Here is a 26,200-nt window from a genome sequence, read left to right as displayed (position 1 = left end):
CCAGACTACCTGAAGCATCATTCCAATAAAGCAAGACAACAAAATTGTTAATTCATGGAAAAGTGAACCCAAAAGCTGGGCTGTGATTACGAGGAAAGGAACTGAACAGAGAGTCCAGAGAAAACAGACTCAAAACAGTTTTCAAGGGTACTGGTTTTGTCTTGGATCACAAAATAGCTACAACCAACCAACCCCCACCCACCTGCTCTCTCTTCTGTTCCAGAGAGAAGATCTGGGAGGTGGACAACTCCCCAGCACCCAAAGGGAACCAAATAACATGCCCTGAGCTCTGCACAATGCAGAGCCAAAGCAGGGGAAGCACAAATCATGAGAATCACTTGAGAGCGTGCTTAGAAACAGTGATATCAATACTGTTCCCAACACTGCAGGGGGAAAGAGGCACACACAGTGGTGTTAACTGAGGCCAAAATGGTGACAGAAGCATAGGCATTACCTTCCCAAACCCAGCAAACTAATAGTGGTAACCCCAGAGGCTGCCAACTAGTTTCCACCACCTGAGAGTTTCTTCTGCTTCTTAGACAACAAGATGAGTTTTGAAAGACTTCACTAAATGGAAATGGAGTCAAGGCAGTACCAGGAAGACCTCTGCACCAGAAAGCCAGTTTTTAATGCAAGCTAACTGGTGTTCTGCACAACCCAGCACCCCTCTGGCTACAGTGACACTACAGTGAGCTAAAATGACCAGAAAATCACCCCCCTGGCAAAGAGCCCCTGGGTTACCTGTTATTTGGTGTGTGGATCCATTTAAGCATGACATGCCATTCACTTCCCGGAAGGTTAAGAACTGCCCTGTCTCAAGCCTGTGAGGATGATTCTCCAGGCAAGTGACAATGCCAGGATTTGACTGGAAGCAAAAATGGCAAAATTAGCAAGGAGGAAGGTGTTCTGTGTACAGGAGTCACACAGCCTTTAGCCTCTTGAAACTGCAGCCTCTGACACCTGCAGCACCTCAGCTCTTCCACAACAAGGGAGCTCCCTGTGACGACTGTTCTCAAAAACTGGCACAGGCTGCTCAGGGAAGTGGTTGAATTCTCATCCCTGGAGGTGTTTCAAATAGGCAGAGATGCGGTGCTGAGTGCCATGGTTTAGCCCCAGCCTTGGAGTTAGAGGACAGTTGGACTGGATGATCTGCAAAGGCTTTTCCAACCCAAACCATTCTATAACAGATCTATTTTCCTGCCTGTTTCAGGGCTTCCTGAGAAACTTAACTTACTTACACACCAATGCTCTTCTCTCTACATCTCATTTCTTTCTCTCCCCATGTCTCTCAAGAAGAGACTCAACACTGTGATGTTATACTGTTGGTAACAAGCAAGAGGCATCAGCATGCTCTACAATGCTAGCAAGTTAGCACTGGTTTTGGTTGAGAGCCAAGACTGAAGCAGTTTTGGCTGCCCATCCCTTACTGCAAATTTTCAACTGCTTAGCAGGCTGCTGAAGTGAGACTGCTTGGTCACACAGCCAATGACACACCAAAGAAATAACACTACAGCAGCACTGTACTATCTATCCCTTACTTGTGTTATATTTGAGATGAAGATCTCCTTTGGCTCCTCTCCTGTCGTGTCCAGCACCTCAAACTCCTCACCGAAGTCGCAGAACAAACGAGCACACATTCCAAACACATCTGCACTGATGAACTGCAGGAGAAATCACAACAGGGGTCTCCCTAAAGCAGGGCAAGGCAAAGGCATGGCTTCCCACCTTCAGCCTCGTCCCACGGCTAGCAGACTGAACTGGAAAGCTGTCACATGCACCTAGGCCACCAACTACAGAGCACAGCACTCCTGGCAGAGCTGGAGCCTGCATGAGCATCTCTGAACCCTAAACCCAGGAATCACACCAGTGACACACTGCCCTTTCTACTGCTGCTCCACTCTGCCTATGCATGTCCTCTCAGAATGATGGTGAGCTAACCCTGAAACCACTTCTTCATGAGAATTTTTCTTCTCAAGGCCCACACTATGATTATTTGGGTTGGACCAGGTAACACCAGATACATCCAGAGAGTGGCAGCATCACACTCCCCACTTTCATCTTCCTCCATCAAGGTGCTACAAGCATGCAGCTGGATACCTCTTCAGCAGCTTTCTCCAGTTCTGGATAGAGCACACTGGAAGTCCAGAATGCTTACTGGACAGATTGTTCAGGTGCTGATTTTTTTTTTTCCTCTTACCTTAATAGGTGGCTGCTGAGCATGACAGAAGTCATTAATCTTTTTCTGCAGCAACAGACTTACTTCAGTCAATATGACACACTGTGAACAAGACAAAGAAAGCAATCAGCAGCGGCAGGTTATAGCAAAAGTGCACTAACAGCAAGTTACTCAGGTGGCCACATTCCTCTCCCCACAATCCCTAACAAAGTAAGCAGTCTGGAGTCAGTTCTCATTATGCACAGAACAGATGGGTCACCAGTCCACAAATTCTGTACACAAGATGAGTAAGAAGATGGGATCAGTAAGGGACGGGACCAGCCTTTTTTCAGTGGCATCCAGTGAGAGGACAAGAGTAACAATCACAAACTTCAACGTAAGAAGTTCCATCTAAACATGAGGAGGAACTTCTTTAATTTAAGGCTTCTGGAGCCCTGGAACAGGCTGCCCAGAGAGGTGGTGAAGTCTCCATCTCTGGAGACATTCAAAATCACCTGGACATGTTTCCTGTGTGACCTTCTCTAGGTGAGCCTGCCTTAGCAGGAGGGTTGGACTCAGTCTCCAGAGGCCCCTTCTAACCCTACCATTCTGACTGTATGAAGAGCAGGAACAGCAAATTCCCACCCTTCTTTTGTGTGTGGGGTTTTTGTTTGTTTGTTTTGTTTTTCTTTTTCTGCAGGTGTGGAACTCAAAACCTAATTAGAACACTTCTGAAAACAGTTATGGATAGCTTCAGAGAAAACACAGATCTTGCATTTTAAGATTAGAGTCAGCAAAACACATACAAATGATACTCATCAGCACACACCAAGAAGTCTCCAGAAGCTTCAGGGACTGGTGCTTATCCAACTGCAAACACACCAGCTCTGCAGGCATTCCTTTACAGTTTAGGATAGCACCGAGTTACAGAGCACACACATCACATCCCATTCCATTCTAGCTGGGACACTCAGACTCAATGAGCTTGTGTGTAACAGCAACACAGTGAAAGCTCCCAGCTCAGGCTAAGCCATGCATACAGCCAGGACAGCTGCCTGAACAAGTGAAAACAGAGCAGCTCATGTTTCATTAGATACATGCACACAGAAAGGATCTTTCTAATGGTACAGCCCAAGTTTCTGCTGCCTGCCACACAGCACACAAAGCTGATGTAGAACAGCTGTGCTAGGTAGCTGCACAAAAAGCCAGGTTCACAGGTTCACCTTCAAACAACAGAAAAATACTGCATGGCACCCTCACTCAGCTGCTTGCTGTCCTAGTAAATTCCATAAGTGTCACAAGGACACAAACCCACTGCTTCAGCCTTAAAAAAGCCAAGCACAAACGCTTCCTTAGTCCAGGTACAAGAACTGCCTCTTCCTGTACACCATCTCAAAACGTGCATTCAAGTTGGGTTTCATTTTCTTACTTACACAAAAGGTTCCCAGTGGTTTGCTCTATGTAAAGGGTCATCTACAGCTGCTTTAGGAGTGCCATACCTGGTACTGCTTGAGAAAAGACAGCTCTGTGGTTTCATCCAGTGGCACAGTCGATGCTGCTACGTGGACATACGGATTGAGCTCTGCAATATGATGAAGCGTGGCCTCAGCCCTGAAAGAACAGCAGCTCTCAAGGATTTTGTGCATCTACAGAACTGCATTTCCAGCACAGAATTTCATACCACACATGCCCTGCAGGAGACCCTCGCAAAGTCTCCTGGCCACCACGATCAGCTCACTTCTCACACTGCAATTCTTAGCAGGCTGAGGAACACAGAGCAGTCCAACATGGGAGGCCTCATTGCTGGTCTGGTGTCATGACTCTTTTGAAGTCTCACATGGGTGGCTGAGAAAGCCCAACAAAGAAATGTCCCCTGCACCCCACTACTGAATTTATCTTACAATCTCCCAAGAGCTTGCCCCAGACAGAACCCCACCTAGGCTTCCCCTAACACCTACCTGGGCACTGTGCTCAAAGCCAGCAACTCCAGAGAAGGTGTAACAAGTGTTTAATAACTATTAGCAGCTCTTGCACAAGAAACTGCTAATTTAGTTGCTGATGAAACTCTTACTCCTAGTCAAGCTTCCTCACTCCAAAGACTTCACCAACCTGTTCCTTTGACTGGCAACATCATCTTCATGGATGAAGAAGTTGATTCCCAAATCCCATTTTGTACACTGCTTGGTGTCATGAACTGTAAGAGCCTACGGAAGTTCAGCAAAAAGCATTTACTGGAAGGAGTGCACACGGCCACAGCACCCAAGCAGATGGGTTGAGCCCCACACAAAATGCTGGAGGCCTATACTGCACAAGAGCAAGCTCCTCCAACCTCTTCAGCAAGAAAACTCTTACTGTTTGAGAGGGACGCATCTGCAATGTGCACATCATCAAGCATTTTCCTCCCATCATGCAGTGACGGCAGCACTTAAACACTGAGGAGGGGTTTTGCCACACTGCAGTTAAGGGGCAACTGTGATCTGTAAATCAAGGGACTCCAGTTACAAACAAGGGGAGGTTCTCTGACTGGAAGGCAGTTTTAAAAGGCCTCTCTCAAACTAATCCCAGTAGCACAAAAGCTGCTGCTGGATTAAAACAGCGAACCGCTCTGACATCTACAGACAGAGGGATTCTGATGGGTGACAGGGCAGGATAACATTCTGAATGGTTTGGCTTTGGAGTTTACACCATTCCTCCACACAAAAGCATTCAGTGTGTGATCAGCAGCTGGCTAAAACATTACATGACGTACTTGGAGCACCATGGACATTACTGTGACATTCTCTACCACTACAACACCCACATTAGTAAAAGTTTTCACATCTGGGTCCTCAAATGTTCTGCAAACCTCCTACTGAAAGACAGTTCCAGGAACCCAGGATTAGCTAGCTAGTAGCACTGTCTTTTTTCCTCCTGCTCACTCACAAATACCCAACAACAGAACTGGTTTACATACCTTTACCCCAGCCAGAATAATATTTTTGGCTGAAAAAAAGCACAAAAACAAACAGAAAGAGAGAGGGACTGTTGTAGATACCTCACACATCTGTAACTGAACAGTTCTGTGGGTGGACAGTAACAGCAGCTCACTGCTATGAACTTTACAGTGGAATGGTTTGCTCTCTTTTACATTTGGCTCCAGCATTGCCCAGCCTCAGTGCCAGCAGAAGGCCACAAGGAAGGCTTTCTGCATTTGTCACTTGTCACCTGTTCACGGTTACACAGCCACAAATGACTAGCTGCAGAGCAGCAGGGCTGTGTTCTGCCACCTGCTTGCAGGGGACTTTTAAAACTCACTGAAAGAGCTATACCCCAATTCAGAAGCAGCCAGACCAAGCCTTGCTCATGAAGAGTAAGGGAAATTACTATGGAGTTTCTTGGAGCAGGGCAGTTCTCCTACCTCCCACCTCCCCACTAGGGGTAATACAAGCTGCAGCTGCTCCTATATAATAGTCATTGATGCCCAAAGGAATAAACTGGGTTGTCTACCCTCAACCTTCCCACCCAAGACACAAGATTTTGGGTAAAGTGATCTGACCCAGGGAAGCTCATGTTAAAGTAGAATTGGAAATGCTGTAGTAAAAGGCTTGATAGAGAAGAGCCCAAGATCTCTGCTGCACCTGCTGCTTATTACAGTAAGCTTTACAAAGCATTCTAGGACAGTGTGTCTGCAGACACTTGTGTCTGCTTAAATAAAGGTTACTAACTTACCAATCTCCACCCCAAGACCACCTACACCACTCAGGAATACGTGGGACTGAGCCATCTTCTGCATTGCTGTGTCTCCAAGAACATACCTCTGGCGACTGCGACAGAGAAATTCAGATCACAACAGGACCAAATCAAGAGCACAGGAAAGCAAGTCAAGAATTCTCAGTAACTGCCAGAATAGCTCAAGGGTCCAGAGGAGATCACAAAGATGATCACAGGGCTAGAGAACCTCCCCTGCAGGGACAGGCTGAGAGGGTTGGGGCTGTTCAACCTGGAGAAGAGAAGGCTCTAGGGAGACCTTAGAGCAGCCTTCCAGTACCTGAAGGGGTCTACAGGACAGCTGGGGAGGGACTTTTGACAAGGGCTTGGAGTGACAGGATGAGGGGCAATGGCTTTGAGCTGGAAGAGGGGAGATTGAGACTGAAGATTTGAAGAAATTCTTGACAATGAGGGTGGTGAGATACTGAAGCAGGCTGCCCAGGGAGGTTGTGGATGCCTCCTCCCTAGAGGCGTTCAAGGCTGGGTTGGATGAGGCCTTGAGCAACCTGGTCTAGTGGAAGCTGTCCCTGCCCATGGGAGCTGGAAGTAGATGACCTTTGAGGTCATTTGCTCAGCATTCAGGTGATTTATTTTCTAAATTTATTTTATTATTCTTTTCATGTACATAGAGGCTTTTTGTCCCACTATGTTTTCCCAGCACAGGCTCTCTGAACTACTGCCATGTCACATGAGCTCAAGTCACCCCCAGAGCACAAATTGAAGCCAATTTCATTATAAAAACCTGTGAAGAAAAAAAAAAAACACAAAAACAAAACTCAACACTCAGTCTGAAGGGTAACAGAGACACTGACAGTATTCATGAGGACAAAGTATGCCAAAGACTAAGGAATAACTGTAATTATGGAGATAAATTACACAGTGCTGAAAGGAGGGTGAGAAGAGGGCAGTGAAAGAGAAGAGAGGAAATCTGCTTTGTCCAGGGGAAACAAGCTAAAGGCAGAAAGAAAACCCACCTAGCAAACAGGAGAAGCAGGATTTCTGTTTTCCAAAAGGAACATCACTTATCCTAAAGAGCTCTGTTACAACTCCATAGTGTTGACCTCTGCTTTCTACTGGTCAAACACTAATGATGGTCAAAACACATCTGGTACGAGACCAGCAAGGAGCAGCTTTAAGACAGATAGATTGTATCTGCAATACAAACAGTTCTCACTGCTAACTTTGTAAGCAGGAGAATCTCCCTCACTTGCTGAACACTCTGAGCTTTTTGCCTTGCACTAGGAGGGACACAGAAGCACAGTACATACACCTGTACCTAACCAGCAGGAAACACTGTTTTCAGGCCTTGTCTTCATTACAGAATGACAGAATGGTTTGGGTTGGAAGTGACCTTAAAGATCGCCTAGTGCCAACCCCCCCTGCCATGGGCAGGGATACCTCACTACACCAGGCTGCTTAAGGCCCCAGCCAGGCTACCTTTTAACACTTCCAAGTTTGGAGTCTCCACAACTTCTCTGGGCAACCTGTTCCAGTGCTTCACCGCCCTCATGGGCACACATTTGCTCCTAATGTCTCATCTCAATCCAGCTTCTTCCAGCTCAGAGCCATTGCCCCTCATCCTGTCACTCCAAGCCCTTGCCAAGTGTCTCTCCCCAGCTCTCCTGTAGCTCCTTTCAGGTACTGGAAGACTGCTCAAAGTGGAAGACTGCTCAAAGATCTCCCCCAACTCTTCTCTTCTCCAGGCTAAACAACTCCAACTCTCCCATAAGAGCCCTCTGATCATCTTTGTTACCTCCTCTGGACCCACTGTAACAGCTCCATGTCCTTCTTATGCTGGTAGCTTCAGAGCAGACATGGTACTGCAAGTGGGGTATCACAAGAGCTACGTAGAGGAGGGGAATCACCTGCTGGCCATGCTGCTTTTGATGTACCCAGGAACATTACTGCATGCAAATGCAAACACTGTTGACAAGTCAAGAGCCCAAAAAAGAGATGTTCCTACCTGTAGAGAGCATCATCGATTTCCATCGAGTCTGTGGCCATGCTGCAATGGAATTTGGTCACACTGGAAGGGTTAAAAAAACAATCATCTGGTTACACTGGGTACAGTTTCACAGCTGGCCCCTCTTTCCCAGCCCACTTCATTCCTCAAGAAGTGACCACCCCCAAAAAGTGCTGTTCTACAGGAACCACTTTGAATGCTAAGAAGCACAAAGAACACTGCAGCATCTAGGTGATTAAAACACACAGGAGCCAGAAGAACCTCCAAACCTTCAACAAATCATTTCAGTGTAAAGCCAGATGTATTAATTTCCCCACTGAGGAGAGACAAAACTTATTCTTTGTATTTACCAGAGTTCAATTCAGTAAAGGCACAATCTCACTAGGTATTAACAGCTTCAAGCTCTTTAACTTGCATCTACCAGACTGGTGTGTTTTTTTCACCAGAAGACAGGACATCCCTGAATGACTCTGAATAGTTATTTATGCTGCATTATTCCCATTTTAGTTGAAAAGTCCCAGGAAACAGGTTGTTGTTTTAGCTAACTGAAACAATCAATACCCAGAGAGCTGAATGAATGCACCACTGAACCAAGCCATCAAGTTAAACAGTCCACAGGCTTTCAAGAACAAACATCATTTGTGCTACTGAGGCATTCAGTCATCAGCAAAGGCTTTTCACTGTCAAGTTACCTTGGTGGTAGCTGAACATGAGGATTACAAACAGATTGCCACTGGGCAGCACATCTGAGTTATGCAAGTTGGGAACTGGTACTGCCTATATCTGTCTGGTGACTGCCATCAAACACAGAACATGCAAAAAAATCCCCCATGTTGGACTCAGATCAGGCCCCATCACCACCAGAAAAGCACACATCTTATTTTTACTGCCTACAAACTGCCTTGGAAACTAGACATGGCTTACAACCTTTCCTCCTATGAGGCTGCAGGGAAAAGGCCCAGGCATACTAAAGGGCTTTTGTTCTGAGAGCACAGATATCCCCTGAAACAGCTCTCAAAGCGCTGCTGCCCAAAGGTGACCTCTGTTTACTGCTCCAATGGCTTTGGCAAACATGTTACCATTTGTGGAAGTGCAGCACCCTCAGCCTGTCACAGCCTGGATGCTACAACAACCTGATAGGAAATTTGCCCCTTTTTCAGGCTGAATTGAAGAGCACTGAAGCAGCACAGCAAGGGGCAGAGTCATGCTGGAAGCAGGCCACAGATCTCACCACTGAAACTCTTCCACAGTGTGGATATGAACTCCTACAAGGAAGCCAGCAGACGAGCGGTCAGCATGGGGCACCTCCATCACAAGCTACACCAACAGGCACTTCAGCACAGCTTCTGTACCCTTACACAAGGACTGAAGACAAGCAATGCCAATGTCAGCTAGGTCACCCCAGGTCTGAGATCTTGAGCCAGAGTGCAACATACCTCATCTTGGAGTCACGGCCTTCAGTCCCTGCTCAGGTGAAAGCCTTTATTTCAGCCACTGCCTGGGACACACTGGGAAGTGCCCATCAAAGCAAGCTAGTGCCACCTCCTAATGGCTCAAAGCAACCATCCCCATCTCCTCCTCCACCATCACACTCCAAAAACAGCACAGGCACTTTAAGCCCAGCATAAAAAGGTTTTAGTACTAAGATGAGAAAGATGATGCTCCTTCCTGCGCTGTGGTTCCTGAGAGCCATCTCAATCAGTGTGCCTTTAGTAAACAATGAGGATGTGCCATCAACGCACAAGAGAACCTTCTTCCCCTCCATCACATTAACCCATTTGACAGTGGCTCTTCCAGCTCACAGTTCTTCTCCTACACCCTCTGTTACAGCACCAAGCATACCCATCAGGTAAGCAAACCAGATCCTTCCAAAAGAGGACTTAGTGGTGCCACTGTTGAGGGGCTCTGGAACAAAGTTCTATTAAAGCATTCTTGCATCCAAGTTATATTTCTCACTTTAGTTCAACCAGCATTGAGTCTGTCTCAAAGAAATGTATGCAGCATGGGAGAGAAAAGTCACTGCAATATTTTGTCCTTAACAGATGCTTGATCTTTGTCCACTCACCTACATCCTTTAAAAGCCACCACTATCAGTTTTAATGCCAGGCTTCTATTCAACTGTGTCATCTGTCCTTACATTTGAAACACCCTTAGTTTTTTAACACCTCAGCTGCTTGTGGGACATAAGCCAGGGACAAGCTGAGAAGGCGCATGTTACCAAGGACTGAGATGCTCTGAAGAGCAGCAAGGGCAAAGCAGCTGCAGCTGTGGGTCACTCTCACTACGTTTCTCACCTTCTCCAAGTCAGCGCAGGACAAGGCAGTACCAATTACTTGCTACTCAGCAGGCTGGGATGGCAGGAAGGCCTGGATTCATCCCACCGACTCAGGGTCTCCAGAGATCCCGACCGACGCAGACTTCTCTGTTCAGTGGGTGGAAAGAGAGAGAAGACGCTCAGACCCCGCTAACTGCCCAGGCGGGATAACGGCGGAAAGTCGACACCTTGGACCAACAGCGAGGAACCGAGACAGAGTCGCCCGGCGTCGAAACAAACCCGACCCATCACAGCCAGCCCCGGCTGCAGCCCCCCCCCCCCCGACGCCCCAGCTCCCGGGGCGCTCTTGAGGCGCTCGGAACCGCCACCCAGCAGCCAGCCTACCCCGTACTCGCCGCCGCCGCCGTTCGGCTCTCGCCGCAGCCCGTCCTCACCACCGCGGCGGCCTGGCCTTGCGATCAAGGCCTGAGCGCTGCCGCCGGCGACGGGGGAAGAGGCAGGAAGGGGGTGGGAAACGGCAGCGCCGGTGCCGCGGCGCTTCCCCGCCTGCGCCGACATGAGGGGCTGGGCTATGGGGCCCCGGCGCGGCCCGCCTTCTGCCGCCGGGAGGAGCCGGGCTCAGGGCGGCCCAGCATGGCGGCGGGAGCGGCATGGGGCTGACGGCTGGGCTGAGGGCAGCCCAGCATGGCAGCGGCAGCGGCATGGGGGTGACGGCTGGGCTGAGGGCAGCCCAGCGTGGCAGCGGGAGCGGCATGGGCTCAGGCGGGCGAGGATTGGGCTGAGGGCAGCCCAGCATGGCAGCGGGAGCGGCATGGGCGCAGGGGCGAGGATTGGGCTGAGGGCAGCCCTGCATGGCAGCGGGAGCGGCATGGGCGCAGGGGCGAGGATTGGGCTGAGGGCAGCCCTGCATGGCAGCGGGAGCGGCATGGGCGCAGGGGCGAGGATTGGGCTGAGGGCAGCCCTGCATGGCAGCGGGAGCGGCATGGGCGCAGGGGCGAGGATTGGGCTGAGGGTAGCCCTGCATGGCAGCGGGAGCGGCATGGGCGCAGGCGGGCGAGGGTTGGGCTGAGGGCAGCCCAGCATGGCAGCGGCAGCGGCATGGGCGCAGGGAGGCGAGGATTGGGCTGAGGGCAGCCCAGCATAGCAGCGGGAGCGGCATGGGCGCAGGCGGGCGAGGGTTGGGCTGAGGGCAGCCCTGCATGGCAGCGGGAGCGGCATGGGCGCAGGCGGGTGACGGCTGGGCTGAGGGCAGCCCAGCATGGCAGCGGGAGCGGCATGGGCGCAGGCGGGTGACGGCCTGGCTGAGGGCAGCCCTGCATGGCAGCGGGAGCGGCATGGGCGCAGGCGGGCGAGGATTGGGCTGAGGGCAGCCCTGCATGGCAGCGGGAGCGGCATGGGCGCAGGCGGGCGAGGATTGGGCTGAGGGCAGCCCTGCATGGCAGCGGGAGCGGCATGGGCGCAGGCGGGTGACGGCTGGGCTGAGGGCAGCCCAGCGTGGCAGCGGGAGCGGCATGGGCTCAGGCGGGCGAGGATTGGGCTGAGGGCAGCCCAGCATGGCAGCGGGAGCGGCATGGGCGCAGGGGCGAGGATTGGGCTGAGGGCAGCCCTGCATGGCAGCGGGAGCGGCATGGGCGCAGGGGCGAGGATTGGGCTGAGGGCAGCCCTGCATGGCAGCGGGAGCGGCATGGGCGCAGGGGCGAGGATTGGGCTGAGGGCAGCCCTGCATGGCAGCGGGAGCGGCATGGGCGCAGGGGCGAGGATTGGGCTGAGGGCAGCCCTGCATGGCAGCGGGAGCGGCATGGGCGCAGGCGGGCGAGGATTGGGCTGAGGGCAGCCCTGCATGGCAGCGGGAGCGGCATGGGCGCAGGGGCGAGGATTGGGCTGAGGGCAGCCCTGCATGGCAGCGGGAGCGGCATGGGCGCAGGGGCGAGGATTGGGCTGAGGGTAGCCCTGCATGGCAGCGGGAGCGGCATGGGCGCAGGCGGGCGAGGGTTGGGCTGAGGGCAGCCCAGCATGGCAGCGGCAGCGGCATGGGCGCAGGGAGGCGAGGATTGGGCTGAGGGCAGCCCAGCATAGCAGCGGGAGCGGCATGGGCGCAGGCGGGCGAGGGTTGGGCTGAGGGCAGCCCTGCATGGCAGCGGGAGCGGCATGGGCGCAGGCGGGTGACGGCTGGGCTGAGGGCAGCCCAGCATGGCAGCGGGAGCGGCATGGGCGCAGGCGGGTGACGGCCTGGCTGAGGGCAGCCCTGCATGGCAGCGGGAGCGGCATGGGCGCAGGCGGGTGACGGCTGGGCTGAGGGCAGCCCAGCATGGCAGCGGGAGCGGCATGGGCGCAGGGGCGAGGATTGGGCTGAGGGCAGCCCTGCATGGCAGCGGGAGCGGCATGGGCGCAGGGGCGAGGATTGGGCTGAGGGTAGCCCTGCATGGCAGCGGGAGCGGCATGGGCGCAGGCGGGTGACGGCTGGGCTGAGGGCAGCCCAGCATGGCAGCGGGAGCGGCATGGGCGCAGGCGGGCGAGGGTTGGGCTGAGGGCAGCCCAGCATGGCAGCGGCAGCGGCATGGGCGCAGGGAGGCGAGGATTGGGCTGAGGGCAGCCCAGCATAGCAGCGGGAGCGGCATGGGCGCAGGCGGGCGAGGGTTGGGCTGAGGGCAGCCCTGCATGGCAGCGGGAGCGGCATGGGCGCAGGCGGGTGACGGCTGGGCTGAGGGCAGCCCAGCATGGCAGCGGGAGCGGCATGGGCGCAGGCGGGTGACGGCCTGGCTGAGGGCAGCCCTGCATGGCAGCGGGAGCGGCATGGGCGCAGGCGGGCGAGGATTGGGCTGAGGGCAGCCCTGCATGGCAGCGGGAGCGGCATGGGCGCAGGCGGGCGAGGATTGGGCTGAGGGCAGCCCAGCATAGCAGCGGGAGCGGCATGGGCGCAGGCGGGTGACGGCTGGGCTGAGGGCAGCCCTGCATGGCAGCGGGAGCGGCATGGGCGCAGGCGGGTGACGGCTGGGCTGAGGGCAGCCCAGCGTGGCAGCGGGAGCGGCATGGGCTCAGGCGGGCGAGGATTGGGCTGAGGGCAGCCCAGCATGGCAGCGGGAGCGGCATGGGCGCAGGGGCGAGGATTGGGCTGAGGGCAGCCCTGCATGGCAGCGGGAGCGGCATGGGCGCAGGGGCGAGGATTGGGCTGAGGGCAGCCCTGCATGGCAGCGGGAGCGGCATGGGCGCAGGGGCGAGGATTGGGCTGAGGGCAGCCCTGCATGGCAGCGGGAGCGGCATGGGCGCAGGGGCGAGGATTGGGCTGAGGGTAGCCCTGCATGGCAGCGGGAGCGGCATGGGCGCAGGCGGGCGAGGGTTGGGCTGAGGGCAGCCCAGCATGGCAGCGGCAGCGGCATGGGCGCAGGGAGGCGAGGATTGGGCTGAGGGCAGCCCAGCATAGCAGCGGGAGCGGCATGGGCGCAGGCGGGCGAGGGTTGGGCTGAGGGCAGCCCTGCATGGCAGCGGGAGCGGCATGGGCGCAGGCGGGTGACGGCTGGGCTGAGGGCAGCCCAGCATGGCAGCGGGAGCGGCATGGGCGCAGGCGGGTGACGGCCTGGCTGAGGGCAGCCCTGCATGGCAGCGGGAGCGGCATGGGCGCAGGCGGGCGAGGATTGGGCTGAGGGCAGCCCTGCATGGCAGCGGGAGCGGCATGGGCGCAGGCGGGCGAGGATTGGGCTGAGGGCAGCCCAGCATAGCAGCGGGAGCGGCATGGGCGCAGGCGGGTGACGGCTGGGCTGAGGGCAGCCCTGCATGGCAGCGGGAGCGGCATGGGCGCAGGCGGGTGACGGCTGGGCTGAGGGCAGCCCTGCATGGCAGCGGGAGCGGCATGGGCGCAGGGGGGTGACGGCTGGGCTGAGGGCAGCCCTGCATGGCAGCGGGAGCGGCATGGGCGCAGGCGGGTGACGGCTGGGCTGCGGGAGCGACTTCTGCGTGCAGCGGGCCACGCTTAAGCCAGTGATTAATAAAGCAAACCAAAACAAACCCGCACACTTTCTGCCCACAAAGTAACAGACCATGATTGGTAAGAAAATGTTTTTTTTTAAGGGACACGGTTAGGTGCCAGCAGCACCAGTTAGGCGATCAAGAGTGTCTCCAAGCCCTCCATGGTTTGCAGGACAGAGCCAGCAGGATGCCACGTACTTCAGAAATAGGAAACAGTTCATTGAAAGACGTTAAGGAGCCAAGTGGTGAAACGCTAGACAGCATCCATAAGGGTGGTGAGACACTGGCACAGGTTGTCCAGGGAGGTGGTGGAAGCTGCACCCCTGGCTGTTTTTAAGGGCAGGCTGGATGTGGCTCTGGACAGCCTGATCTAGTGGAGGATGTCCTTAACGCATGGCAGGGGCGTTGGAACTAGATGATCTGTCGGGTCCCTTCCAACTCAGAGTTCTGTGATCCAAGGCTGTAAAGAAGCAGAGGTTTTGGGGGAAAATGCAGGCAAAACCAACCTAAGTCCCATGCCACTGGTATATAGGCTGGTGGAAGCACTTGCCTTTTTGTTTTTCTGTGTGGCATGTAACCAGGAGAAAGCAAGGCATGGCAACCATCATTCACCCTCCTCCACCAACTCAACACTACCTCCTATAAATTCCCATTTTCCAAGCTCTGATTAAGCTCCCAGCACTTCCCACCTTCCCATCACAGTTTCACCTCATTTCAACTCAAACCCTTCCCTTTGCCTAACCACAGGGGTAGGTGGGATGACTTTAAATTTTTCTTGACTCCATGAGTACATCTTAGCTAGAACGGGAGGGATTCATGCTCCTGCATGAGCACCAACTGGGAAAATGTCACTGCACGCTGTGCATGCTGAACAGTCGGCTTAGGTTTTAGAATAGCTGCAACTTGGAAAAAAAATACCAACCCATCTGCATCCTAGGGTGTGCAGGAAAACAAACCCAAGCCTTTTCTCTGTTTTGATTGGGGTTTTGAGAACTTCATGGAACAAGATGACCCAAGTATTGGGTCACAGGTTTTGGGTCTTCTTGTCAGCATCCAGTGCATTATATCTACTTTTTGTGAGCATCCATTTTTTTGCGTTCAGTTCTAGTGTCCCCAACATAAGAAGGATACAGAGCTGTTAGAGAGTCCAGAGGAGAGCCATGAAGATGATCCAAGGACTAGAGCACCTTTGCTATGAGGACAGGGTGAGGGAGCTGGGGTTGTTCAGCCTGGAGAAGAGTAGACTCTGGGGTCACCTTAGAGCTGCCTTCCAATATCTGAAAGGATCCTACAGGAAGGCAGCAGAGGGACTTTTTGTCAGGGTGTCTTGAGATAGGACAGGGAGGAATAGTTTGAGGGAGAACAGGGTTAGACTGGATCTTTGAAGTTCTTCAGCACAAAAGTGGTGAGACTCTGGAACAGGTTGCCCAGGGAAGTTGTGGATGCCTCCTCCCTGGGGGAGTTCAAGGCCAGGTTGGATGAGGCCTTGAGCCAAGTGTAGTTGAGAGACATCCCTCTCATGACTGGGAGATTTGAGTAAATTATCTCTGAGGTCCCTTCCAACCTAAGCCATTCTACTATTATTTTAGCATTATATCTTCTTTTTGTGATCATCCAGTGAATTATTGTAGCATTTGATTCTCTCTAATGGACAGAGTTCTAGCAACCCTCCATCACTTCCTCAAGGCTTACACCTCAGCCCTACAAGACGTGTGGCATTTATACTGCATTAATGAAAAAGACTAAGATCAAGTGGACGACACTCTGCTCATTCAAACGTGAGCTATGCTTGGCAAGTTCAGGCTGAAAGTACCTGCCAGCTCCACAGCTGTTTTTGGTGACGCAGAGAGATAACTTTCCAAGAACCACTAGAGGCCACTAGAAGTCAGACGCTGGGCTGTGAGCTGGGTCAAAGGCAGCAAGCCGTTCACTTCTTCAGGGTGACATCACAGACCTGGCTGGCTGCAAAAGGCCTTCGAGATCACGAAGCCCAACCTTTATCTAACTATCGAGTTTGGTGCTAAACCGTGTCCCTTTGCACCACATCTCGGCAACGAGGAACGCAATCCTTGCCAGTACAGGAGCTGGTATTTAAAGGCTGGTGTTTGCTTTGTAGCTTTTTCAAACAATGCACGAAAATCAGAAAATACAAGAATAAATTCCACCACCCCCACCCCCCCTTTATTTCAGTAAAGCAGTTTCAAAGAGCAGTGTACATACCTGATGAACAGAATTAACAGGAGCCCCAGCTGCAAAAGGTGAGGGAAAAAAAAAGTGAAGGAGACAACAAAAAACACGAGCTTCAGTTTTTCCACTTGGCTGATTTTTTTTGTTTGTTCTGTCAGTGATTTTTACCTTTAATTTTCTGGTCTCCTCAAGAATTAATCTATTTCAAGGTTGGTGGGGACTTTGTTGTTGTTGGTTTGGGTTTGGTTTTGGCTTAGGATTAACTGACAATTCCCATTTTTAAGAGGTTGCAAATCAAATGTGTTATGAAACAATCAAGCAAACAAACAAACAAACCCAACCAAAGCCCCCACAAAACAAAAACAAACAACCCCCCCCCAACATATCTGCTACCTACCATCTTCCTGTCCTGGTCATTACATCTTTTAGGATAGCAGCCACTTTGATGTGCAGTCATCAGATTTTGCAGAGTAACAGTGAATGCTGAGAAGCCTTTTGCCTGAACAGAGAAACAACAACATCCACGTAATTCTTACCTCGAGGTTCAGCGGCCATTAAGCAAAGACTAACCATCAGTGAAACTGTGAACATGAGCGTTCTAAGATAAATTGCCATGTAAAAATGGACAGATTCTGCTTACCTCAGAAGCCAAAGGCAGTGGTTCCCAATTGTACACCTACAATTACCAGGTGTACCCACAAGCCCTCCTTGGTTCATGGTACCTAATAAAAAATATATTGGTTTGTCATAGACTTATTGAATGGTTTGGGTTGAAAGGAACCTTAGAGACCATCCAATTCCAGGACACCTCCTGCTAAACCAGGTTGCTCAAGGCCTCATCCAACCTGGCCTTAAACACTTCCAGGGAAGGGGCATCCACAACCTCCCTGGGCAACCTGCTCCAGTGTCTCCCCTATAAAGCAGTAACTTTGTGTATTTGATGTCATATATAAAGCAGTAATTTTGTGTATTTGATGCACATAACTAAGTATATTTAATATTTGAGGGCCAGTAAAAATTAGCTTAGTTGAGTATTTTCAAGGCATGATTCAAATATTTTAAAGATGCCTTAAAGAATAGAATAGAATAGAATAGAATAGAATAGAATAGAATAGAATAGAATAGACCAGACCAGACCGGAAGAGACCTTCAAGATCATAGTGTCCAACCCATCATCCAACACCATGTAATCAACTAAACCATGGCAATGATAATAAGTTGTGGTGGGTGGAAGGGCAAGGCCAAGAAGCCTCCTCCCTTCCCCCTTTGTAAAGTAAAAGGAAAAAAAAATTGAAGGGAAAGGAAAAAAAACTCGCAAGCTGAATTAGCAAAGCAGTGGAGCTACATTTACAAAGCGATGTAGGGTTTGCAGGGGATTATTTACAAATTCACAATATCTACAATATATACAAAGATATACAACAGAGTAACACAGAAATGAGAGTAAACCCCTCTCGGCAGAGAGGGGGGTTCCCCACCTCCTCTTTCCCCTCTCTCCCCCCTTTCCCCAGATTAGGTTAGAAGAGAGAGAGAGCAAAAGAAAGAAGTTAAAAGCAGTTTTGTGTTAATTGGAAGGGAGTTAGTATACAGGCCTGTTATCTGGTTTTCAAGGCCGAGGCCTTGGCAGAAAGCCCAGGACAGAAAGCTGTTGCCTGAAGAAGAGGCGGAAGCAAGACTGACTGAGAAGTGCTGGAAATGTCCAGTATAGTCCCAGCTCAGAAGTGCTTCCTCCCACTCATCCAATGAAATTAGTTTAGACTATTCCTTCCGTTTACCAACTTCCGTCCACCATATTCCCTTTCTTAAGGGGGCAACGTCAACCGGCCACAGTCCACCCCTTCTAAACAATTTCATTGGCTGTTCATACTGTCCATCCAATCCAAAACGATATTTACAGTTCATGAGTAAAGTTCATAGTCCATTCCGGCTATGCTCAGATGTAGATGATTCAAAAGTCCAAGAAAATCAGAAAATGAGAAAAATGGAAAACAGTTCATTTCTTCGCCAACGAAGCGAAGAAAAGGGAAACAGGGATTCTCAGGGTCTCTTAGTTGACTCAGGGCTCTCAGGGATCTCAGGGTTCGTGCACCGTAGATTCCTCGTTGGTTCTTCCTTTGGACGCGATGTAGCTGTACAACAGTTCGAAATTAACCTCTTTCAGCTAAAGTTAAATTTCTTTGTGGAATACACTGAATTTCACCATTCTCTTGCATTACCCAATAAGTGTGACCCGGACCTTCAGCTGAAACCACCCCTCGGACAGGTTTAGCCTCTCCTGAGGGTGAAAATACCCAAACAGTTTTACCTAACAGATTCTTTTCTTTAACAACAGGAACTCTATCACCTTCTACTTTCCGTAGCAAATCTGAATGTGCAGGTCCAGCTCGGTTCACTGAACCTCTACTATTTACCAGCCAAGTTGCTTGTGCTAAATGTTTTTCCCAGTTTTTCAAAGATCCACCTCCCATGGCTTTGAGAGTGGTCTTCAACAAACCATTGTAGCGTTCAATCTTCCCTGAAGCTGGTGCATAGTAGGGAATGTGGAATATCCACTCAATACCGTGCTCTTTTGCCCAGTTCTTTACAAGGTTGTTCTTGAAATGAGTTCCGTTGTCTGACTCAATCCTCTCTGGAGTTCCGTGTCTCCACAGGATCTGTCTCTCCAGACCGAGAATGGTGTTGCGTGCAGTTGCATGTGGAACTGGATAAGTTTCCAACCATCCAGTGTTTGCCTCTACCATAGTAAGCACGTATTGCTTACCAGAACGAGAACGTGGTAGAGTGATGTAGTCAATCTGCCATGCTTCACCATACTTGTACTTGGACCATCTGTCACCATACCACAAGGGCTTAAGTCGTTTTGCCTGCTTAATAGCAGCACAAATGTCACAGTCATGGATGACTTGTGTGATAGCATCCATGGAAATGTCTATGGATCTGTCACGAGCCCATTGGTATGTTGCATCTCTGCCTTGATGTCCTGACGAATCGTGAGCCCACCGAGCTAAGAATATCTCACCTCGGTGTTTCCAGTCGAGATCAAGATTAGAGTCCATGTCTACTTGAGAAACTCTTGCAGCTAGATCTGCCTGATGGTTGTGTTGCTGTTCCTCAGTAGCTTTGCTCTTAGGAATGTGAGCATCAATGTGTCTCACTTTCACTGGAATTCTCTCGATTCGATCAGCAATGTCCTGCCACAGGTTGGCTGCCCAAATGGGTTTTCCTTTCCTCTGCCAACCACTCTTCTTCCAGTTCTTTAGCCAACCCCATAGAGCATTGGCTACCATCCATGAGTCGGTGTAGAGATAAAGCTTTGGCCATCTCTCACGTTCAGCTACGTCGAGAGCTAGCTGGACAGCTTTTACCTCTGCGAACTGACTGGATTCTCCTTCTCCATCTTTCGCCTCTGCAACTCGGCGTGTTGGACTCCACACTGCAGACTTCCACCTTCGCTTGTTTCCAACAAGACGACAGGAACCGTCTGTGAACAAAGCATATTTCTTTTCATCATCAGAAAGGTCATTGTAAGGAGGAGCTTCCTCAGCACGAGTTACTTTCTCCTCTGGAGGTTTAGCACAGTTGATACCTTCAGGCCAACTTGAGATCACCTCCACTAGACCAGGTCTTTCAAGATTTCCCATTCGAGCTCTCTGTGTTATCAGAGCCATCCACTTAGACCAGGTTGAGTCTGTGGCATGATGTGGTGTGGATCCTTTGCCTTTGAACATCCAATTCAAAACTGGTAATCTGGGAGCTAGAAGAAGTTGTGATTCAGTTCCAATCACTTCAGAAGATGCTTTTACTCCTTCATAGGCAGCTAAGATTTCTTTCTCTGTTGGAGTATAATTAGCCTCTGAACCTCTGTAACCTCGACTCCAGAAACCAAGAGGTCGTCCACGTGTCTCACCCGGAGCTTTTTGCCACAAGCACCAGGTTGGACCATTGTCACTTGCAGCCGTGTACAAAATGTTCTTAATGTCTGGACCATCTCGGACTGGTCCCAGACCCATTGCTTGAATTACCTCTTGTTTTATCTGGTCAAAGGCTGCTTGTTGTTCAGGTCCCCAGTGGAAATGGTTTCTCTTTCGAGTCACATCATACAGAGGTTTCACAATCTGACTGTATCCAGGAATGTGCAGTCTCCAAAATCCCACTATCCCCAAGAAACGTAGGGTCTCTTGCTTGTTGGTGGGACTTGCCATGGTAGAGACTCTATTTACCACATCCACTGGAATGTGTCGGCGTCCATCCTGCCACTTCACTCCCAGAAACTGAATTTCTGTGGTAGGCCCTTTCACCTTGTCTCGTTTGATGGCAAAACCTGCATTCAGAAGAATGTCAATGATTTTGTTACCTTTCTCGAAGACTTCCTCAGCAGTTTTACCCCAGACGATGATATCATCGATGAACTGGATGTGTTCTGGAGCACCGCCTTTCTCCAGAGCATCGTGGATCACTGCATGACAGATGCTTGAGCTGTGGATCCAGCCCATTGGCAATCTGTTGAAAGTGTACTGGATTCCTCTCCAGGTGAAAGCAAACTGAGGCCTGCATTCCTCTGCTATGGGAATGGAGAAAAATGCATTAGCAATGTCTATGGTAGCATACCATTTGGCCTCTTTGGATTCCAGTTCATACTGTAGCTCCATCATGTCTGGTACTGCTGCACTCATAGGTGGTGTCACTTCATTCAGGGCTCGGTAGTCTACCGTCAGACGCCAGTCTCCATTCTGCTTCCGCACAGGCCACACTGGACTGTTGAAAGGTGAATGAGTTTTGCTGACGACTTTCTGACTTTCCAACTGACGAATCAGATTTTGAATGGGCAACAAAGAGTCACGGTTGGTTCTGTATTGTCTGTGATGCACAGTCTGAGAAGCAACCGGCAATTTAATGTCCTGTATCTTATGTTGTCCCACAACTGCAGATTCATCAGAAAGTTCAGGTCTGGCAGATAGCTTCAATTTTTGTCCATCTATTTCTATTGAAGCTACTCCAAAAGCCCATTTGTAACCTCTAGGGTCTTTGAAACGCCCTTCTCTCAGAAAATCAATTCCCAAAATACAAGGTGCGTCAGGTCCGGTCACAACTGTATGCTTCCTCCATTGTTTACCAGTTAGACTTATATTAACCTCTACCTTACTTAACTCTTGAGATCCACCAGTGACTCCCAGAATAGTTATAGACTCTGATCCCTGATAATTTGATGGTATTATGGTGCACTGAGCTCCTGTGTCAACCAAGGCCCTGTACTTCCGAAATTGTGAAGTGCCAGGCCACTGGATGTACACATCCCAATAGATTCTATTATCTCTGTTATCCCTCTCCTCCCCCTGGCGGGAGGCAGGGCACCCCTAGTTATGGGGAACATGCGCACATGTGCATTGCACATATTGTGCAGGGTTATAACTTTGCATGTTATAACTGGAGCCACTGTTGGAGCTATAAGAGTCGTTCTGGGGAACTGTGGAAGTAACAGCTACCCTTCTGGTATTGCTACCTCGGGTTCTGCCACTTTGCAATTCCCTCAGTCTCCTGAAAAGATTAGAAGTTGGTTGGCCATCCCAGCGGTTCATGTTCTCACCAAACTGATCACGCAGAGTTATCCAAATAGTTCTACGTGATTGCCTAGGTGGTCTGTTTTGGAATGACCTGTTTTGGAATGTCCTGTTTTGGAATGACCTCCTTGGAGGACGTGTATTCCTCACAGATGAGACTTGTACCCACCTGGAGGAAGAATTGAAACTATCCCTTTGTGCCAATTGGGATATGGAATTTCTAAATTCATCTTTTAACTCTCTTATGCAATTCTGAATATCACCAGACATCGTTTTAATGGCCGAAACCAAAGAACCACGTGTCATGCTATCCTCCAATTGTCTCATTTGATCACTGAATTGGCCAACCGTAGGAGAAGCTCCACCATAACTTCTTGACACAATTCTGCTTGCCAGAATGTTTGCATAATTGGAAGGAGCAAGTTTGATGATCTTTTTAGCAAGACCAATACCCACAGGAATGTCATCAGGATTCAGAGTTTCATGTTCACCATAGAGTAGCTCTCTAACAGCAAATTCTCTCAAGCGCTTAATTCCCTCATCTATGGTAGTCCAGGGTTTAGGATTCCAGGGAAGATCATCTCGGGAAGGGTATCTCAGGGCAACCGCTATTAAAAGGCGTATCCACAGATTAACCTTACCGAGAGCTTCGCCTAGATGTCTATCTATTCCATTGTCCCTTGAGAGAGTTCCTAACTGAGCTGCTGACTTGTCTCCAACTGTTAGAGCTGAAGCACCTGTATCATAACACCTACTAAGCCAAGCTAGAACTGGCTCCTTATCTGCCCTGGTGAAATCTTTACGGACATTTCTCAATTCCTCCCGTGGTGAAGAACAGTCCGTAATATCATCTTCATCTTCATCTCCCTGAATTCTTTGCCCATAAAATCCTGCTGTCATTCTCCTAAGGATCTCTTTAAGCTGAGAACCACCTTTGCCAGCTGCTTTCCTAGCTTCATCTCTATCCTGCTTTGATCTCACTAGGTTAGCTAGATCTTTAAAACAAACCTTCTCTTCCTCCTGAGCAGGATCTTTTAGAGTAGAGGGCCCCTCACCAGGATCAGTCTCCTCCTCTTCTTCTCCATCTTTGCCCTTTCCAGCTCTAGTCTTTAAAGGAGCCACCTTAATTGGAGCTGTGTTTGAATTTACAGCCACCCTAATGGAAGCTGACAGGTCCTGAGATAAATCAGCTGCTGGGGCAGTGACTTCCGGTCCCACTGAGGGAGTGGGTGGAAGTGACGTTGCTCCATTAATGGCTGACGGAGAAGAAGAAGAAGGAGAAGGAGTGGGAGAAGGAGTAGGTGCCATGTTGATACCAGCCGATGCCCTTGGCTGCTTGCCAGAATCAGCAAAGTCATTTAGAGCTGCCTTACCAATTAACTTTTTAGCCTTCTTTTTAACTGACACGGGTTCTCCACAGTCCTCGTCACTAGATGACTCTGGGACTGACCTAGAGCCACGGCGTTTTCTTTTTGATCTAGTTTTAATAACAAAACAAGCTCTGGACACCTTTTTCTCTCGCCACAAGGAATACAGAGAAAACACATTAGTTATCACCAGCAGCAGAATTATACACATCACATAAATCACCTTTGGATCCCAGGCATCACCTAAAGTTACTGTCTCCTCAGGCGGAATCTTAAAACTCTTTATCTCAATTGGGAGAGTGGTGGAGGTAACATTCCTGTATCTCACTGGCCATAGGATATTAATACATCTTCCATACCATAATTTAACTCTATACATAACCCACATATAAATTGTCCGCACCAAATATTTACCCAGGTAATCCAAAATCAAACCCAAACAATACCTGTAAACCAGAGCCCCAAAAATTGAAAAGAATAATCGCTCCACAAACCACAATACCTTCATGTTTGCTAATTCAGCTAGAAAACACTAAATCAATCAAATAATAAATTGAACTAATTATCTGCCGCACGTTGGGTACGCCAATAAAAAAAAATATGGTGGGTGGAAGGGCAAGGCCAAGAAGCCTCCTCCCTTCCCCCTTTGTAAAGTAAAAGGAAAAAAAAATTGAAGGGAAAGGAAAAAAAACTCGCAAGCTGAATTAGCAAAGCAGTGGAGCTACATTTACAAAGCGATGTAGGGTTTGCAGGGGATTATTTACAAATTCACAATATCTACAATATATACAAAGATATACAACAGAGTAACACAGAAATGAGAGTAAACCCCTCTCGGCAGAGAGGGGGGTTCCCCACCTCCTCTTTCCCCTCTCTCCCCCCTTTCCCCAGATTAGGTTAGAAGAGAGAGAGAGCGAAAGAAAGAAGTTAAAAGCAGTTTTGTGTTAATTGGAAGGGAGTTAGTATACAGGCCTGTTATCTGGTTTTCAAGGCCGAGGCCTTGGCAGAAAGCCCAGGACAGAAAGCTGTTGCCTGAAGAAGAGGCGGAAGCAAGACTGACTGAGAAGTGCTGGAAATGTCCAGTATAGTCCCAGCTCAGAAGTGCTTCCTCCCACTCATCCAATGAAATTAGTTTAGACTATTCCTTCCGTTTACCAACTTCCGTCCACCATATTCCCTTTCTTAAGGGGGCAACGTCAACCGGCCACATAAGTAAAAAGGAACTGACCAAGGAGCCCTCAAAATTAGGTACTAGCTAGAGAAAAGTTAATGGGTCAAGGAGAAAACACAGGAAGCTGCAAAGGAAAGTCTGTGCAGTTAGATGTTCAATGATGCAACCACTGAGGCCTTTGCACTGAACCATGGACACAGCTGTGGGAGGCTTCTGGCGTGCACATGCACATGGTCACAGAGAGACAGGGGCTACAGGCCTTCTAAATCTGCAAAATAAGACAGATCTATGTACAGGTGATACCAGACAGATTGTTAGGCTCAAATCCGAGGACAGCTTAGTCAGATTTCAACTGCTGAAATACCAGCCCTAAACTTTTAGTAGCATTACATACTGCAGACAGCAAATTAACTCCTTAAAACACCATAAAGACAACTATTCTGCTCATCATTTTTTCAACATAACCCTGACAAAACAAGTAATATTTGGTCTTATACAACTAAGAAGAAAAAATAACTTTCACTTTGTTTCCAAGACTGAAACGTTTGAAACATCTGGAAATGTCTGACTCTTCCTTTTTTTCCCCACAGCCTTCTCCTTTCAAATACAGATGTAACTGTAAACACCCTGCTAAATGTGGTTAAAGTCAGCTGCTGCTTTTGGGACTGGCCAAAGGTTCCCTGACTTGCTAAAGCAAGGAGCAGTGTGTGGTCAGGAGCACGGCACCACCTCCAGTCCCCAGGCTATTCATGCCCAGCATTTCTGTAACATTCGTTTCTGTGCACCACTGTAGATTGGGTTTGCTTGCAGGTATTGAATGCATCTTTAGAGCCAGTATTTTTCAGAAGGAGCTGAAGCTGACAGAGCTGTAAATCTTCTTTCTGTCTGCTGGGTAAATCCCAGCTGCCTGCACTTCATAGTTTTATTTTTAGCCTTTTCATTTCCTGGTTTCCAGGCATGATATCCTGTTCTTAATGGGGACTCCACTAAGAATGGAGCAAATCAGAAGACGCCACTCTATGTATTTTTCTCCCTAAAAAATGTGTTATTTGAAGTACCAAGGCCAATACAATTCAGTTTCTCACACAAGCCAGTGTAGAAATTACCATAAATCCATGCCAATGTCCTTCAGTGGCTTTCTAAATATCCTGCCATGGGCTAGGGCTTGCTGGAGCAAAGTGCTGACTGGCATTGTCTCCTCTTCTGGGACACCATGGGGTGTAGGAGTTTAAAAGGACTCCAGCTTCCCAATGGGGTGGGCCAAAGGATCTTGTCACTTAAGGTTGCTCTAGCAGTGACACCTTCCTAGAAACCATGTGAGCAATGCTGTTAAAATCCTGATCCAGATAAAGAAGGGCATCAATTACCTAAGCTGATTCTGCACTGATACATGCGCAGAAGCACCTCCAAGAGCCAGCTTTGGTACTCACATGTATCTCCATGGCAGGCTGTGAGTTGCCAGATAAATATTCATTGGGTTAAATAACAACATTTGGCTCTCAGCTCTTCTCAGTTGTCAGCAGGAAGAGCAGATACAGAGCTGGAGTTTCTACAAGTTGTACTTACATATGCAATCCCAGTGGCAGATTGTCATTCAACCAGACCTCCTCACTTCATTAGGCCTTGTGCAATCAGCCTCTTAGTTCTTTCCTACTTGTGCTCCAGGTTGAAAATTAGCATTGGGCGAGCCTCAAACAACCCAATTTGAATAACCAGAAGTTTGGAACATGTTACTTGATGCTTTCAATCTGCCTGGGAAATCTCAGGAGAAGCGGTACGTCAGCTGCGCAGACCATCCCACAGCCCATGTTCAG

General features: G+C 49.8%; 1 protein-coding gene and 1 long non-coding RNA gene across 2 annotated transcripts in view; both read right to left on the bottom strand.

Moving 5' to 3' along the window:
* Positions 1-10,637, bottom strand: part of UBA6 (ubiquitin like modifier activating enzyme 6) — a 32,113-nt gene extending 21,476 nt beyond the window's left edge. Inside the window, exons 1-10 of the mRNA XM_068137377.1 lie at positions 10,525-10,637; positions 10,160-10,287; positions 7,866-7,928; positions 5,864-5,958; positions 5,109-5,137; positions 4,265-4,359; positions 3,655-3,766; positions 2,198-2,278; positions 1,539-1,661; positions 742-865 (exon numbers count right to left, since the gene is read on the bottom strand). Of these exons, the coding sequence (XP_067993478.1) occupies positions 742-865; positions 1,539-1,661; positions 2,198-2,278; positions 3,655-3,766; positions 4,265-4,359; positions 5,109-5,137; positions 5,864-5,958; positions 7,866-7,906 (700 nt within the window). The 5' untranslated portion in view covers positions 7,907-7,928; positions 10,160-10,287; positions 10,525-10,637. The remainder of the gene's footprint in view (positions 1-741; positions 866-1,538; positions 1,662-2,197; positions 2,279-3,654; positions 3,767-4,264; positions 4,360-5,108; positions 5,138-5,863; positions 5,959-7,865; positions 7,929-10,159; positions 10,288-10,524) is intronic.
* A 3,527-nt stretch (positions 10,638-14,164) lies between these two features.
* On the bottom strand, positions 14,165-18,150 carry LOC137461501 (uncharacterized). Its single transcript, XR_010993397.1, has 4 exons — positions 16,931-18,150; positions 16,688-16,789; positions 16,324-16,352; positions 14,165-14,563 (listed from the first exon to the last, which is right to left on the bottom strand). It is a non-coding gene; the product is annotated as an uncharacterized lncRNA (long non-coding RNA).
* Positions 18,151-26,200: the final 8,050 nt, after the last annotated feature.

This window comes from Melanerpes formicivorus, unplaced genomic scaffold (assembly GCF_026170545.1).
Source record: "Melanerpes formicivorus ecotype bairdi unplaced genomic scaffold, bMelFor1.0.p_v2 SCAF_4, whole genome shotgun sequence".
Classification (NCBI taxonomy): Eukaryota; Metazoa; Chordata; class Aves; order Piciformes; family Picidae; genus Melanerpes; species Melanerpes formicivorus.
This window is presented reverse-complemented; position numbering and strand designations above follow the sequence as displayed.